Below are 18,453 nucleotides of genomic sequence, written 5' to 3'. Positions count from 1 at the left end.
CTTGGAAATTTCATTTCAATTACAGTGCCGGCCCGATTCGAGGAAAAATTCGTAGTGATGAACACCAAACGGGGTGACAGTGCCAAATTGGAATGCAACGCGTTGGGAGACCAGCCGCTGACGGTCAATTGGAAAAAAGAAAAGAAACAGCTGTCCAAAATGGACAGTAATCGGTTAGTCACGCTGAATGACCCCCTTACCAGCAACCTCTCGACAGGTATTGAGCTATACCGGTAACGCCTTATTCGTTGTCATTTAGATACGAAATATTCGAAACGCTAACTAAAGAAGGGATCTCATCCGAACTGGTCATCCGTAGCGCCGAAAGGGACGATGGCGCCATGTACACCTGCACCGCCGAAAACGAATTTGGAAAAGACGAACGCAAAATCCGTGTGCTTGTACTAGGTAAGAAGCTTTTTTTATTTTCCGCGTACAGAAAGCCCTCAAGCGCAATCCCACAGCTGTTACCGCTTCAAATCTACGCGTTAACTACTCCATCCTTGGAACGAAATAACCGCAAAAAGCAATAACAAAATGTTTCCCACTGAAGAAAAAATGCCCTTTGCCTATTTCGAAGTAACATTTTAACGTTTTCCCATTCTTTTTATCAAAATCAATTTATTCTCGGGAGACGTTGTAATAATAATGTAGTCCAGAAGACATATTACAATCTTTTAAAATTTAAATTAGACTTAATGAAAAGTGACGGCGAAGGGAAATGCAGAATAAAGAGAACCTCTTCTCTTTCGAAAACTGGTTTCTCGCTCGACTAATTCGTCACGAAAAAAAGGCGGCTAGGGATAGAGAAAGGCACGCTATGCATTATTAATTAAAATTGGCGGAGAGGATACCGGGCGCAAAAGGACCTTGAGAAAAGTTTTATCTAGGGCTAAGCAACGCCAAGAGATTGGAACGATAAATTCCATTTCGCCTTCCAAATTGAGAATAAATCCATAGTTAATATCGCATTCGCGAACATTTTCGCGAATCTACGTACTTTCCCGACAGTTCTTATCGAGATCGGAATCGCCGAGTATTTGGAGACTAAAATTAGTTCGAATTAATAAAGCCGGATCGAGTCTATTTCCGGGAAGCGACGAAAGGGAAAGTTGATCAATCGTCATTAAGTCATAACCTTAAAGGCGCGCGCCATCCACGACTTAATCTAATTAGCGTGTAATGCCTTTATCGATGGATTCTCTCGCCACCCAGTTCCGTAGTTAACGATTTAGTCAGCCTCCTTATGTAGCTATAAATAGAACTTGTCATTTTTTTTTCTCCAAAACTCTGGAGAGGATAAAAAGGCGAATGAAAAAGGGTGAGAGTGGGGAGAGCAAACGGGGATGGAATTTGTTTGGATCGGCGGCTGCCTTTTGTACCGAACTGGGAAGGCGCGGAATCGATTAAGGGGCCCGAATGCCTAAACAAGAACGAGGGAGACGTCATCTCCGCAAATACAATGCCCCTTCTCTTCCAATACCCGTCCCTATTTGCCTTTCTAATTTGGGGAATTTCGACGATGCCCGACCAGAAATATTCCAGCCCAATTTGGCCTTTTTTGCACCATCGAACTTTCAACTTTTCGCGCAAACTTGGTACAGAATAGTGTTGTTAATTTTTCGGAAAAAGTTTCAGAAAATTTTCCGCAAATCGGAAAAATAAAAAATTGAAACATAAATTACTTTTTAAATAACTTTTTATCGATATAAAATGTCTAATATCAGTAAACAAACTACAACACATTAATAGTGTTACATTGTTCACTAGTCTTCATTTAAAATAGTCTAGAGGTTTAGTTTTACTTTTAGCTTCAAAACAATTAGGCGAAAAGGGCGCTTTATTTAAATTTGCAAACAATATTAGACTAATCATGGAATTAAAACTTTTTTTAATTTTTTCCGGAATAATACGGAACATTTTCCGGGATTTTGGCCTCGGTCATTTTCCGGAACATTTTCTGACTTACAACACTAGTACACAATATTAAAAGTTAATACGGAAATATGGTAGAATATATAGATATTGGTCATATTTAGGGATGTACCGATATATCAGATATTGGCCTATACCGATAAGGAAAAATATTTTCAGAAAAACATTTAAAATAAGAAAATTCTCGATTAACTAACTAATGATAATATTTGATTTGAAGGCCGCGCCACGTACGCCAGACTTCAGAAGCTAGGTCATACCTATTTTTAGACAAGGTGTTACGAGTGTTAACAAATAAAACCCGATATTAGAGTTGTGATAGAAAATATGTATCGCGTAAAATGAAAAGAAGCAAATTCGGATATGCTCTTGTTTTTGAAATTTTCAGAGATTTCACCCGATTTTTTTAGACCATTTTGAACTTTATATTTTGCTTTTATCCGAGGGGTAAGACACTCTGCGAACTCGGTGTACACTGCCGTACCTTTGACAGTGCTAAACGGAACTCCAGAAAATATGTACCTTTAACAAAGCTAAATGCACGAACTCGGTGTACAGATTATCTGAGATTGTCTTACCCCTCGCTTTTGTCCTAAGTTAATGGTATTTTAAATATTTAAATTTCAAAATAATTCAGGTAATGTTTTAACTAAAAACATTTTATTGCATTATTAGATCACCATAAACGTTTCACAATATATTTAAATTTCCCGACTTTTTACAACTTCTTAAAATTCCCCGACTTTTTACAACTTCTTAAAATTCCCCGACTTTTTACAACTTCTTAAAATTCGCTGACTTTTTACAACTTCTTAAAATTTCCCGACTTTTTACAACTTAAAATTCCCCGACTTTTTACAACTTCTTAAAATTCCCCGACTTTTTACAACTTCTTAAAATTCCCCGACTTTTTACAATTTCTTAAAATTTCCCAACTTTTTACAACTTCTTAAAATTCCCCGACTTTTTACAACTTCTTAAAATTCCCCGACTTTTTACAACTTCTTAAAATTTCCCCGACTTTTTACAACTTCTTAAAATTCGCCGACATTTTAGTCCTATTTATAAATTCCCAACCTGTACAATTATTTTTTAAATAATTTTTGAATGGGTAGGATTTGGGCTAGTTTTCGTAAACAATTGGCTAGAAAGAGTTAGTAGTCGGGATGGTTCTGTTTCGGGAAGTAGACTCCTCGGCCATTGATTTCAGCGGTCCTTTTCTAAAGGTCAACCAACCTCCGCCGCCGTTTTAATCGATAAAAAAAGTGGGTTTCTCGAGTTACTTTCTCTCAACCTTCCCAAAAATACGGCCGTTATACCGAAATGGAAAACAGATGGTTTATTTAACTTAGGCGTATAAGAAAATGGTTTAACTTAAAAATCTTCTAAACAATCAGAGTGCCCTATATGTGAGCAGTCCAGTGCAATTTATAGTGAAATTCTTCATATAGGGCACTCTGATTGTTTATTAGTTTTACTGATATCGGCAGATTTTCGAAGATAGCCAGAGTTCCTACACAGTACTGATGAGTCCCAAAAGGGCGAAACCGGTCTCCTGTTGGAATCTCTGGCTGAAATGATGACTTTTGATATTAAAAATCTTCGATTCTTTAAAAAAGTATCCACATTTTTTAATTCGCGGCTTTATTTATGGAAAGGCAAATACCTCGTATATTTCTAGTTAGAGAGAATTACTATGTTGAGACATTTTTCAGGGTCCGTACAAAATTTCCGGAATTAAATTCCAGGTTTTCCCTGACCAAATTGCCAAATTTTCCCTGACCATTCTGTAGAATAAATTAATGGTTTGAGGTAAAATCTTGAAAACTATTTATTATGTAAATCTTTCAAAAATTTATTTGCCCGATTTTTTTGGGTCATTTTAAAATTCCCTTACTTTTTTGAACCATTTTAAATTCCCTGACTTTTCCCTAAAGTTTTGGACCATTTTTAATTCCCTGACTTTTCCCTGAAGTTTTGGACCATCTTAAATTCCCTGACCTTTTAGAAACATTTTTAAATTCCCTGACTTTTCCCTGACCCTTTAGAAACATTTTTAAATTCCCTGACTTTTCCCTGGCTTTTTTGAAACATTTTTAAATTCCCTGACCTTTTTGAAACATTTTTAAATTCCCTGACCTTTTTGAAACATTTTTAAATTCCCTGACTTTTCCCTGACCTTTTTAAAACATTTTTCAATTCCCTGACTTTTCCTTGACCTTTTAGAAACATTTTTAAATTCCCTGACTTTTCCCTGACCTTTTAGAAACATTTTTAAATTCCGACTTTTCCCTGACCTTTTAGAAACATTTTTAAATTCCCTGACTTTTCCCTGACCTTTTAGAAACATTTTTAAATTCCCTGACTTTTCCCTGACCTTTTAGAAACATTTTTAAATTCCCTGACTTTTCCCTGACCTTTTAGAAACATTTTTAAATTCCCTGACTTTTCCCTGACCTTTTAGAAACATTTTTAAATTCCCTGACCTTTTAGAAACATTTTTAAATTCCCTGACTTTTCCCTGACCTTTTAGAAACATTTTTAAATTCCCTGACTTTTCCAGGTCGTGTACGAACCCTGTTTTTTAGCCTTACTCCCAATTCCCCTCACGCTCTTAAAGAAAACTCCTCCTTCAAATAATCCCGGTATCTGACTTTTTGCCTCAAACTGAAGCACCCTTTCGTGCCAAGGTGAAATTCGACTCGACAGATAGTCATTCTCTCCAAGTAGAAATAAGTGAATTCTTATTAAAAGGTTTCTAATAAAATCCGATGGGAAATATTCAAACAGTAAAAAAGGCCGTAGGAAATATTTTAAGAGCAATAAAATGAAGTTTTTAGTTAGGATTAAAAAAACGCGAGATTCTGGTATCGGATTTCAATTTAAGAGAGATTCTCAGCTCATCCTGGAAAAAACCCCTTTTTATTGAAGAAGCGAAGTATAATTATATTCATTTCCATCGCGGAGGCGTTTCACGACTCGCAGAGGAAAGCGGTTAAAAATAAGAAGAAATATGAGGAATGGCAGCCCTCCTTAAATACAGTTCTAGAAAAAAGGCAGATGCTATTTCTAGGAAATTAAAATCGATTCCGAGAAATTTCTTGAAATTAATTTGACAATTTAGACAGATAGAGTTGATAAAAGTGAACGATTTTAGTTATTTGGGTCAGGAAGAAATATAATTATTGAGGGAGAACTAAATCTTTAGCCAATTTAGGGTTATTTTAAAGTGGCTCACGTCACTATTAAGATTATTAGGACACCCTCAAAATATTCAATCATGATTAATGGAATTGAATCGCTATTAATTGAATTAAATCGCTATTAATTTATTTAAATCGCTATTAATTTATTTAAATCGCTATTAATTTATTTAAATCGCTATTAATTGAATTAAATCGCTATTAATTGAATTAAATCGCTATTAATTGAATTAAATAGATTAATTGGATAAAATAATGACTAATTATTTCACAATAAAAGATTAAATTGAAATTGAAATAATTAAATCTCAATTGAAATGATTAAATCTCAATTGAAATGATTAAATTGAAATTGAAATAATAAAATTGATATTGAAATGATTAAATTGAAATTGAAATGATTAAATTGAAATTGAAATGATTAAATTGAAATTGAAGTGATTAAATTGAGATTGAAATGTTTAAATTTAAATTTAAATGTTTAAATTTAAATTTAAATGATTAAAATGAAATTTAAATGATTAAAATGAAATTGAAATGATTAAAACGAGATTGAAATGATTAAATAGATATTGAAATGATTAAATCGATATTGAAATGATTAACTCGAGATTGAGTAGAAATAAATATGTTCAATAAAATTCAAAAACTCAGGAATATGATTCCACCCAGATAGCTCAATTAATATCACTTTTGAACACGTATTAAATAGATTAATTGCACGTTGCAGAGGTCCCAGCTCCACCCTTGGACGTGAAAGTTCGCGAAGTATGGACGACAAGCGCCAGCGTGTCCTGGTCGGCGCCTTACAGTGGCAACAGCCCCATCACCAAATACATCGCGCAATACTGGAGGGATCAAGGTAGGAAGTCATCCTTTGAAATAGTGCTCAGATTTCGATTAATTTTTATCCATGAATAAAATAAGCTCGGCGATATTTAAATAATATTTATTTAATTAACCAATAGTTGAATAAAAATTGTAAAATGTTTAAATAATCGAAAGTGAATAAGCCTATTATTTAAATAAAACATACAATTATTTAAATAAATGACACTTTTATTCAAATAAATTCTTCATTGCGTAAAAAAACCTAATTAAATAAGTTAAAATGATATTCTTTTTACCAACGTGTTTTAAATAAATCAGAAAATTTGTGGATAATGAATAAACAATTCCGAGCACTACTTTGAAAGTTTCCACAAATAGAAATCAATCTTCAGAAACTATAATTAAAGAACTAATAATCCCGAACTGTTGAGCCATGGTTGCAATTTCATTTTGGTCATTTTTTCCGCTCTCGCGACAGGAGCACCCCATCGTTTGCACGAGATAACAGTGACGAGTTCCCAAATGTCAGCCATGATGAAAGACCTTCATCCGGGTACCTCTTACGTCGTCAAAATCGTCGCCGACAACGAAGTGGGTCGAGGGACCCCCTCCGAAGCCGTCTCCCTACAGACCGGAGAAGAAGGTACCCCCGACTCACTATTTCGAAATACCATCTCTCACCCCGCCGAATTGTGGGAAGGGGGGTGGATGACGATCCAAAATGATTAATTACGAAAAATTGGGGTCCGTGGAAAAGTTAATTCCCTCTTATACCATTCCTCGCTGACATCATTCGTGGGATACTCGCAACCAGGACAAAATCCCTTTAATGAAACCCAACTGGGAAAAGGCAGATAACGGGAAAAATACTAGTTAACTTAATCTTGAGTGTTCCGAAGTGGAAAATGCCAGGTGGACAATAGTGTGGTAAATAGCGGAAAATTTCGGCCCGGACAAAAGTGAATTTAGTGGCTAATTTGGCCAAAAGTGGCCAATGATGATGGTCAGATTTGGATTAGTCTGTTTTGATTTTTGGAAAATATTAATACTGACAAAGTTCAGTGTAAACTTACATGGTTGCCACCGTTTTTTCACAATCAAATTCCCTGACTTTTCCAGGTTTTTCCTGACCATCTCTTGAGATTTTCCCTGACTTATTTTGTGCCAAGATTTGGTATTTTTTAACCTATATTTTAAGTAAAAGTTTCCTATTTACAACCGAAATTAAATTCCCTGATATTTCCCCTGATGTTTAGACTAAATTTTAATATTTCCGGACTTTTCCCTGATTTTGATACCCATATTCAAATTCCCTGACTTTTCCCTGATTTTTGTACGCATATACAAATTCCCTGACTTTTCCCTTATTTTGATACCCATATTCAAATTCCCTGACTTTTCCCTTATTTTTATACCCATATTCAAATTTTCTGACTTTTCCCTTATTTTTATACCCATATTCAAATTCCCTGACTTTTCCCTTAATTTTATACCCATATACAAATTCCCTTATTTTTATACCCATATTCAAATTCCCTTATTTTTATACCCATATTCAAATTTCCGGACTTTTCCCTGACTTTTATACCCATATTCTAATTCCCTGACTTTTTCAGGAATTCCAGGTTTTCCAGGTACCGTGGCAACCCTGACTTAGTAATAATCACAATAAATTTTAGTAAAAACTAAAATATAATTAGTTGTTTAAGCTTTTTAATTCAATTTACCCTTATTAGCTACTATTGGTCACTTTTTGCCAATTTTCCACTGGCTGAACTTTTGTACAAAAAAGTGGCTTTTTAAGTACACTGAAACTTAACCGTTAATTAGTGACCAAAATCCGGTTAAGACGTTATGCAAATTAAATTTGGACATAAATACGAGCAATTTAAAAGGTCAGAATTTGACGCCAGGGTTGGCTGATTTAAATCTTTCTTGTACTTCCCCCATAATGTTGCATTGGATTCTACCTGTGGCTGGGGATTAAGCCTACTTTTTTTTTTGGTTATCAAAGTAGGTTTTAAAAATTAAAAACTTTATTAGCTTAAATTGAATAAATTAATTATACATATATATAGATTAAGTCTTTAAAAATTAAAACATTTGTTTTAGGTAAAATTATGATACTAAATTATATTAAACTTTGAAATTTTAATTAAAATCAAAAAATCCATTAAAATAAAAAAAACATTAAAATCCGATTTAAATAAAAAAATATATTTATTTAATTTTCTTTCAAAAAATCGAAAAATTGACAACCCTGTTTGACGCCTCATCCATGATTAACTTTATAGAGCTTTAGGTGGCGGGCAGCGTTGCCAGTCAAAATTGGTATTAAAAAGACCAAAGAATGAACACAAATCGAAATACTTTAGGCGAAATGTCTTCCCGAGTGGATAGAAAACATGGTTCCTTAGATTATTTACGATGCTGTTAACGTAATAGGATTTGCCAGCTTTCTCCGCCGGTGAAGAAAGTTTACTTTTGGCGAGATCCAGGGGCGCCGGCAGCGAGGGGAAAACCCCGAAAAGGGTGTTTTAGCCGAAAGGTTTATAGGCCCCGTAGCGCGTTCTTCTGGAAATTGGTTCTTTAAACGCGCTAGGCCATTATGTTACCATCGGGATGAAAGTTTCTCTTAACGCGCGCCTTACAAAAAGAAATACATAAAGTAGAAGGGTTAGGTGGATGTTTTTAGTAAAGGTAGGCAAGGGGTAAAGTTTACTAGCCGAATGAAGGGGAAAGAGTCGGAGCTCGTTTAACGAACCGCGTCATTAAACGTTACTTTAATGGCGCTTTAACGATATTAAAAGAAAAGCAATTTCTTAATGTTCGTGGCAGAGCCGACAGCGCCGCCTGTCGACATCACCGTCGAAGCTAAAGGGCCCTCGACCATCAGAGTCACGTGGAAAGTAAGTGTGTTGAAAACAGACGCCCGTACTTGTTTATTTTAACAATCTAACTCGGAATATATATATCTATATTAGCCACCACCGAAGGACCACTGGAACGGGCAGCTCAAGGGGTACTACGTCGGCTACAAAACCAGAGACTCGAGCCAGCCTTATTCCTACAAGAGCGTCGAATTCCTGGTCGATTCCACTCAAGAATACTTCTTAAGTAACCTGGCCAGAGGAACCGAGTACAACGTGGTGGTCAAGGCCTTCAATTCCGCCGGAAGTGGACCAGCGTCCCACGAGGCTATCGCTCGGACATCCGACGGCGGTAAGATTTACGTTCTTTTAGTCATTTAAAAGACTGACCACTATCGCGTTAGACTTAGCCATACGCCTTCGGTATAAGTTGGTATTCCACCGAGAGTCGACGACGGGGGTAAAAAACAAAGAACGAGGAGGGAAAAAGGGGACACCATTAATATTACAAGCTGGCAGGGAACAAAAAGTTGCTTACTAAGTTACTCCGGAAGCTGAGGGGCGGAAAATAAGCCCAAGCGGTTATGCCCGTCGATCTTGATTGGCTATTTGGACTCGTTCCACTTCATCGCGTTTAATCAAGGAAGAGTAAGGAGCCCCGCTAAACGAACACCGACTTAAGGCACGGTTAGCTCGAGACTTCACCATTAGTCAAGCTTAATCTAAACTGCCAAGTAAGGGTAGTGAGCGGGATAAGGGAGCCAATTTTCTTCGTAAGAACCCGAGGATATCTCCCATTACGTAAAGCCAAGCTGCGCCCAGCAAGAATGTTCTCGCGTTTCTTTTTGGAGGATGAACGAGAGTTTTGGAGATAATAATCCTCGAGAAAGAAGTCTGAATCCGTTATTATTTCATCCCAGCCATGTCTAATGCCTATCAGCTGCCGTTCTCTATCCTTTGATTATTCTTCCGTACCAACCTGAAGTAGCCAGAAAGACTTTGATCCACCCCGTTTTGGGAGCGAGCCTAACTTAAAACCATATCGATTTTATCATTACCGAACAGAAAGGAAAGCGATTTTCTCTGCCAATAAAACATTTATTTATTCAGTCGTATACTGCAGTTATACCATTTACATTTTTACGGGCGTTACCTTTCGTCGCGATACGTCAAATGGACCAGAGAAAATACCACCTTTAACTGGGTGGGAAGGGTTGGATCCAAGGCCTAGGCTACCGGAAAATTGCCAACAACTGATAGTTTTAACAAGAATGTGTTCGTGGCAACTAGGAGCAACAAACACAACACCCCACACAAGGAGAACGCAGTCCGTCAAAAGTCGTGGATTTTCTCGCGTACGTTTTTAATTGGCTAGACGCTTTAACGCCTGCTGCCGTCGGAAGGGGAAAATTCAGAAATTGTCTTCCCCCCGCCCGTAAAACGTTCAGCGTAAAGGCTCGTGATGCTCGTCCAATGAAATTCGTACACAACCCTTCGTTAGCGTGTTTAAAGGCCAGCTGCGTTCTCCTTGTGTTTGTTGCTCCTAGGTGGCAACAAACACGCTAATGCAGTGTTGTGTACAAATTTCATTGGACGAACCTTTACGCTAAGCGTTTTAAGGAAAGGGGGGAAGACAATTTCCGAATTTTCCCCTTCCGACGGCAGCAGGCGCTTAAGCCTCTAACCAATGAAAAATGTACACAAGAAAATGCACGACTTTTGACTTATATTTCAGAACTAAGATTATTGCAACATTAAAAAAAATCGCAAATCTTTAAAGGAACTAAATAATAATTACCGAATTTGTCGTAGATCTAGAGTAAAATTACCTTTAGAAGGTGTCAAGATAAAACTGAATTCCCAGACTTTTTACAAATTCCTAACATTACCTGACTTTTTTTAGCCAATTTTAAAATTCCCTGACGTGTGGCAACCCTGTTAAAGGTATAGGCTACTTGGATAACAAATGTCCTTTCCAAAAATAGCACCCAAACACGATACTCCCCGTACAATGCGTCTAATTAGAAATTAATTAACGTGAAACCACGCGTATCAAAGCGAGATAGAAACCCGCCGCGGTCTAATTATGGCTATTTTAAAGATAATGGACTCATTCCACCCAACAGCCGCCTTTATTAGAATTATTATCTTAGGCCTCTCGTTCCCGGTTAAATTTCGGACATTCGCTTACTTATATTCGGTATATTTAAGTCCACTGTCCGCTCTAGTGACAAGCGGTCGGCGTATCGAACGCGGGGTCATCCAAAGGTCGTTGTATAGTAATTAAGATAGCGATAGTGCGATAAGAAAATCCCTTTTCGTCCGATCTCAAATGGCTCGTTAAGAATCTGCAGCGAGAGGAAGAGGCTTCCCCGCGTGGCTCGCCCGCCGTACGGGGAAACTAACAAGCCGGCGCTGCTTCGAATGGTCTCCAGGTTGGGTAACTCGGATGGGACGAGAGGTGCGGGGAAGCCGAAGAGCGTCCTAAGAGATTAACCCGTCATTACCGAGGACCGACGCTTGAAAAATAAAAATGGAAAGACCTTGTATTTCACTCGGAAGGATTTTTAACAGCCTATATAGAGCGATTAAAGTCAGCCGCGTCGAAATGCGCTTGGCCCGTTTAAATCCGAATGTAATTACCCGTCGCGAGGAGGTGGTAAGGACTGGGTAATTAAGAATTAGCGAATTGCCTTCGCCCAACGCGGAAGGTTTCTTGTACGAATATAGAGCGCCATCTATAAATAGATCCCCCGTTCCGATTGCCGACGTACTCCGAGCCGCCTTTGTTCAATTTCACTTGACTAAGAGGGTTAAACACGAAGTCAAGGCGAGTTGAGAGTCGAATGCATTGATTGGCCCGCTACAAAACGTTAAGAAGGGTTTTGGTTACTAACGGTTTAGTCGTAGAAGATCGTAACAAGGGATAAGTATTTATTATAAAGGGGGTTTTATTGATAAAATTTTACGTCGATAAAAGAATCTTTTTTTTGGGTTTTTTTTTACTTTTATCTATCAGGGTTGCCAAAAAATTTGGAGTTTCAAATTCCCTGACTATTCCCAGTTTTCCCTGACCATTTAAGAGATTTTCCCTGACTTTTTAAGGCCAAATTTTTATTTTATATTTGACTTTTATCAGAAGTTAATAAATTTTAATGGAACTTGAATTTCAGTAAAAAGGTTATTGCAATGTTGAAAAAATTAGCCAAACTTCCAAGGAAATAAATGATAATCATAGAATTGGTCATAGATCTGGTCTAAAACATAACCTTAAAAAAGTGCCAAGATAAATTAATTCCCTGACGTTTTACAAATTCTAAAAATTCCCTGACATTTCCCTGTTTTCCCTGACGTGTGTAAGTCGGAAAATATTCCGTATTTTTCCGAAAAAAATAAAAAAAGTTTTCATTCCATGATTAGACTAATAAATCTTTTGCAAATTTAAATAATTGTTTCGAATCTAAAAGTAAAACTAAACCTCTAGACTAGTTTAAACTGATTAACAATGTAACACTATTAATGTTTTGTAGTATGTTTACGGATATTAGACATTTTATATCGATAAAAAGTTAAAAACATTATAAACCCTTAAAAAGTAATTTATGTTTCAATTTTTTATTTGCGGAATATTTTCCGCATTTTACTTTAAATTAACAACACTACTTTAATCAGAAGTTTATAAATTGAAATAAACTTACATTTTAGTACAAAAGTATTATTAAAAAAAAGCAAAAATATAAAGGAACTAAATAATAATTATCATGGAATTTGTCAGATAACTAGAGTAAAATTACTTTCAAAAAGTGTTAAGATAAAATTGAAATCCCTGACTTTTCCCCGAGTTTTTACAAATTCTTAAAATTCCATGACAACCTTGTCATTGATAAAAAAAATTAAGAGGGTATATTATCTTTGAAAAACAGATCTACCACCACCGCCAACCGTATTTGTGACCTCGACCTCAACAAATTCTATTACATTACGATGGAACACCAAACAAGATTCACCGGAAGCTTCTGGTAAGTACTTAATAAATATACCCTTATCAGGGTGACCAGGGAAAGGCTACGAAAAATTTATAGGAAAAATAGGAATTTTAGAGGCGAATTATAGGAAAATATAGGTATAGAAATAAGTGAATTATAGGAAAATAATAAGGTAATTATTGCATATCTGTTTACTTTGACTCGAATCACCTAGAATATTGATAATTTTTGGTACACTGATTTCTTGCATTATTGGATCACAAAGCTAAGATTTCGAGATTGTGTTCGAAAGTGGCAGTTTTTTCACTACATGTTCTATAACACGTACTTAAAAAATTATCTAATTTTCAAAAGATCGTGAAATTATAGGAAAATATAGGAAAATAGGTGAAAATAAAGGAATTTATAGGAAGGCATTGAAAATATAGGAAATATAGGAAGTCTGGTCACCCTGCCTTATAGAAAATGCGGATTTTTCGTAAATAATATGTTTGTAATAATGCAGGTTACACTGTCCACTATCGAGAGGAAGGTGGCCCGTGGCAAGAGCTGACCATTCTGAAACCGAGCGATTCGACCTACACCCTAAACGGCCTGACCAGCGGGACATTGTACCAAATCTACTTGACCGGTACGACGAACATGGGACGAGGTGACCCGAGTGACCTAATAGCGGTCAAGACGGAAGGAGGCTTGGAACAGGGCGGCGCGGCGGGTCCTCCGACTCCCGCCCTGATGCTCGACCTCTCCATCTTGATACCGGTAGCCGCGTCCCTGGTCGCGACCATCGTCGTGGTCATCGTCGCTTGCCTGTGCGTCCACAAAATCCGACAGCGACAGAATTTGGAAAGAGGTACGAAGATTTCCCAATATTAGCGTTCAGCGTATTTACGCGCGCGGAAAATTGGTCCGACGGCAAAAACGGGTTTTATGATAGGATACGATGGAAGCTATCAATAAGGGGTTTTTCTCAAAACCTTTTCGCTTAAGCTGATTAGGGCCCCGCCTAGCCAAATAATAGGGTTGCGAAAGGAAACTTAACGAGTGAAGTCTGCGGCCCGTAGAGCGAGCTTCGCCGGCGCAGTCAAGTTAGCGTGGGAAGCCGCTATTCGAGGGGTGGAACAGTTTGTCTCTGATTTATGTTAAAGAGGCAGCTCGCAACTTCTAAGCGACGCGTGACCGACACAAAACAGCCATTTGTTAGGAAATTTTCCCGGACGAGAGTCGAATAATCTGAGGCGTAAATCATACTTTTTTCTGGATAAACGGAAGCCTAGTTCTGCCTCGATATTGGAGAAGAGCTATAAAAGCTGGGACTAAAAAATACAAAAATTTATACGGAAGAAAACCCGAACCACGCTGCTAAAGTGAACCATAAAAAGAGGGGGGGGGGCACCTATAAGACACTTTACTCTCGATGAAAAAGGGGTTCCTAGCATCAAGTCCAGCCCTTCATGGATTCCGCCAGAATTATATTCCGATAAACGAATTTAATTTCATCACTTTCGTTTTGGTTGACAACACTACAGGTTGGCTGAGTCACAGGGTACAGATAGAGAGAGAAATTATATAGGGGGATTTTCGCTCCGTCGCTGTCTGATCCATGAATTTAGGTCCCTCTACATAGTGGCGATACAGGTTAAACTTTAAATTGTAATTTTTAGAATTAAAATAACATTACATTAAAATTAAGAAAATAACATTAAATTAAAATTAACAAAATAACAATAAATTAAAATTAACAAAATAACATTAAATTAAAATTAAGAAAGTAGCATTAAATTAAAAATAGCAAAATAATATTAAATTAAATTCTATTATACTATAAATAATAAATTAATATTAAACTAAAAATAATAAATTAATATTAAACTAAAAATAATAAATTAATATTAAACTAAAAATAATAAATTAATATTAAACTATAAATAATAAATTAATATTAAACTAAAATTAATCCATTAATATTAAACTAAAATTAATCCATTAATATTAAACTAAAATTAATCCATTAATATTAAACTAAAATTAATCCATTAATATTATACTAAAAATAATCAATTAATATACTAAAAATAATCAATTAATATACTAAAAATAATCAATTAATATACTAAAAATAATCAATTAATATACTAAAAATAATCAATTAATATACTAAAAATAATCAATTAATATACTAAAAATAATCAATTAATATACTAAAAATAATCAATTAATATACTAAAAATAATCAATTAATATACTAAAAATAATCAATTAATATACTAAAAATAATCAATTAATATACTAAAAATAATCAATTAATATACTAAAAATAATCAATTAATATACTAAAAATAATCAATTAATATACTAAAAATAATCAATTAATATTCAATTAACATTTGGAAAATTAATTTCCCTGATATTTCCAGGTGCTAAAGCACCGTATGTTTTCTTTTATCCAAAAAAATATATATATATTATTATTGAGGCGCTTCCTGACTCAAACGAATTTCCCTGATAAATCCAGTTTTTGGTTAAATATTTAAAATTTCCCTGATATCTCCCTGATTTTTTGGAAAGAATCTGTTTCACTGATATTTCCAGGTTCTCCAGGTTTGTATGAACCCTGCATTATAAATACTGAAATATTACATTAAAAATAACCGATTATTATAATTAAATTAAGAAAATAATATATTAAAATTAAGAATTAAATTAATATTAAATATGACTGTGTTTTTCTCGCCAAATATTCGGTTTCACGAATGCGGTTTGCGACTTAAGCGCCGGCCTATGTTTCGCCTGTTGGCAACTTGTTTTAGACTTTTCGAACGTAACGGGGAAGCGTGACGAGGTCGGATGAAAATCCCGAGTAGGCCAAATCCGAGAGGCGATGGATGAAGAGAGGAGCGCCGGGATGAAGCCAGGCCGCTGAAGAAGCTGGAGAGAGATTGAATCCCTCTCCGCTTTCGCACCCGGCATATTGGATCAACGCGGATCGAGGATATCACATTTACCCCCCTTTCAATCCAATACCCCGCTAAAAAAAGCTATCCACGCGATGCGGATTTAGGATACGAGGATTGTTCGCATTGCCCCGCAATAGGCGAGACTATAAAGTCCAGGGGGATGAAAAGATGGTAGTCACGTGACTTTGTGGAGAACTGCAGCGCCATCTATCCTACGAAATTCGAACTATTATTCATTTTATTTTGCTAATGGCGGTTTAAATTTTCTAAATTATCTAATTATTATTATTATTTAAAACATTTTGTAATAGACAAGTGTAAGTTAATTAGCTGTCTGCAGTATCTGGAAGGAATAATTTTTTCTTAGCCCTCGCACGGCCAACTATAACCACGAGTTACCGAATCGAAGTTGGCTGTGAAATGGTAATCACGTGATTTTGTTTTCCCATTTTAACAAGTTGGCTAAGACCAAATTTATTTTATAGTTTCGCCTATTAGAGACAAGATATATTTGGGCTGACGTATTTATTTACGTTTTGCTATGGCGAATACTAGATAGAAAATTAGGCCTATTTATTTTTTAAGATAGCAAAATACGAAAGTGGGAAGTATCGGTCTTTTGAAGAGCATTTTAAATTTCTTATTTTAAAAAAAAGCCCTAAAATCTTTTTCTTTTATTTAAATCATTTATTCATTAATTTTAAATGGTATTTATTTCATTGAATTTTTAAACATTTTTCTGCCTTTTTGTCTTTAAAAAATCATTATTTCTGTAAAGCGGTAATGTTATATAAAATTTTAATCTTAATTACTTATAATTTAGTTTTCTTTGAATTTCAATTACTAAAATACGTACTTTTGTTTTTTAATAAGTACATTGAAGTATAACAGGGTTGCCACAAAATTTTCAGATTCAAATTCCCTGACTATTCCCTGTTTTTCCTGACCATTTTAACAGATTTTCCCTGACTTATTAAGGCCAAAATGTTTCTTTTATATTTTACTTTTATCAGAATAAATTAAGATGAACTTATATTTCAGTAAAAAGGTTATTGCAATGTTGAAAAAATTAGCCAAACATTCAAGGAAATAAATGATAATCGTGGAATTTGTCGTAGATCAAGAGTTAAATTACCTTCAAAAAGTGCCAAGATAAAATTGAATTCCCTGACATTTCCCTGAATCTTTACCAATTCTTAAAATTCCCTGACTTTTTAGGCTCATTTTTAAATTCCCTGACTTTTCCCTGATTTCCCTGACGTGTGGCAACCCTGTATAATATGCGATTTAAATCAGAAAATTGAGTTTAATCAGATTTAAAAGAAAATTGAGTTTAATCAGATTTAAAATACAATTGAATTTAATCAGATTTAAAACAAAATTGAATTTAATCAGATTTAAAATAAAATTAAATTTAATCAGATTTAAAATAAAATTAAATTTAATCAGATTCAAAACAAAATTGAATTTAATCAGATTCAAAACAAAATTTAATTTAATCAGATTTAAAATAAAGATGAATTTAATCAGATTTAAAATAAAATTGAATTTAATCAAAGATTTAAAATAAATTGAGTTTAATCAGAACAACCACGATCTCTACACGTCTTAGGCTTGAAAAATGTTCCGTAAAAGACCCGATATGAACCTTCAAGTATATTTATCCGTCCTTAACCTTGGTAATATTTGTTGGTAGCCATCGCCGAGCAGCAGATAGCCTACAAAGGGACGATTCAGCGATACGTGGACATCGAAAAGGCGCGTCTGTCGGCGGGCGTGCAAGGGACGCTGACGAGTCAGAACCAGATTCAAATGCGAGACATGATGGACGACAACAGCAGCAAGGAGGAGGACAACCCCGAAATGAAGTCGTTCCTTCCAGCGCAAGTGAGATAAATAAATACGGAGGAAAGACTCACGGCACAGTGAGGACCGAACCTCTCTTCTATCTCTTCTTCTAGTCTACTTAACAATTAAGTTTTTCTCTTCTCTGTTTTCTCTTCCACTCTGTCTTTTGTTTTTCGTTCCCACCCGCCTTCGATCTCTCTCTATCAACTCTATGTAGCAACTTCATCATTCGTATCCACGGCCGTATCAGCATGAGCCTTACAATCAAAGAGTTTAAAGCATGGATAGTTGAGTGACATTATATTTGCGCATGAATTGTATTTATACAGGCGGGCCACTAAAAAAACCGGGCAATGATAAATAACTGAAAAAGTTTTTTTTTTGATGAATTGAACCTGAGGGGTAAGACAATCTGCGAACTCGGTGTACACTGCCGTACCTTTGACAGTGCTAAATCAGGGTTGCCACAAAATTTTCAGATTCAAATTCCCTGACTATTCCCTGTTTTTCCTGACCATTTTAAGAGATTTTCCCTGACTTTATTAATTCAAAATTTTTTTCTTTTATATTTTACTTTTATCAGAAGTTAATAAATTTAGATGGACTTATATTTCAGTAAAAAGGTTATTGCAAATTTGCAATGTTGTAAATATTAGCCAAACATTCAAGGAAATAAATGATAATCGGGGAATTTGTCATAGATCTAGAGTTAATTTACCTTAAAAAAATGCCAAGATAAATTGAATTCCCTGACTTTTCCCTGAATTTTTACCAATTCTTAAAATTCCCTGACATTTCCCTGACTTTTTAGGCCCATTTTTAA

At 35.4% G+C, this 18,453-nt stretch overlaps 1 protein-coding gene across 11 annotated transcripts in view; it reads left to right on the top strand.

The window, feature by feature from the left end:
• Positions 1 to 18,453, top strand: part of LOC149935036 (cell adhesion molecule Dscam1-like) — a 43,329-nt gene that overhangs the window by 21,716 nt on the left and 3,160 nt on the right. For all 11 annotated transcript variants that reach the window (XM_090154822.1, XM_090154815.1, XM_090154819.1 and 8 more), the window contains 9 exons: positions 26 to 173; positions 260 to 408; positions 5,869 to 6,000; positions 6,448 to 6,612; positions 8,808 to 8,878; positions 8,954 to 9,191; positions 12,763 to 12,858; positions 13,331 to 13,678; positions 17,479 to 17,669. In XM_090154822.1, the coding sequence (XP_090010948.1) occupies positions 26 to 173; positions 260 to 408; positions 5,869 to 6,000; positions 6,448 to 6,612; positions 8,808 to 8,878; positions 8,954 to 9,191; positions 12,763 to 12,858; positions 13,331 to 13,678; positions 17,479 to 17,669 (1,538 nt within the window). The remainder of the gene's footprint in view (positions 1 to 25; positions 174 to 259; positions 409 to 5,868; positions 6,001 to 6,447; positions 6,613 to 8,807; positions 8,879 to 8,953; positions 9,192 to 12,762; positions 12,859 to 13,330; positions 13,679 to 17,478; positions 17,670 to 18,453) is intronic.

Source organism: Leiobunum rupestre, chromosome 7, assembly GCF_980474605.1.
Source record: "Leiobunum rupestre chromosome 7, qqLeiRupe1.1.hap1, whole genome shotgun sequence".
NCBI classification, from domain to species: domain Eukaryota; kingdom Metazoa; phylum Arthropoda; class Arachnida; order Opiliones; family Sclerosomatidae; genus Leiobunum; species Leiobunum rupestre.
Note: the sequence above shows the minus strand (reverse complement) of the source record. Positions and strands in the feature narration are given on the sequence as shown.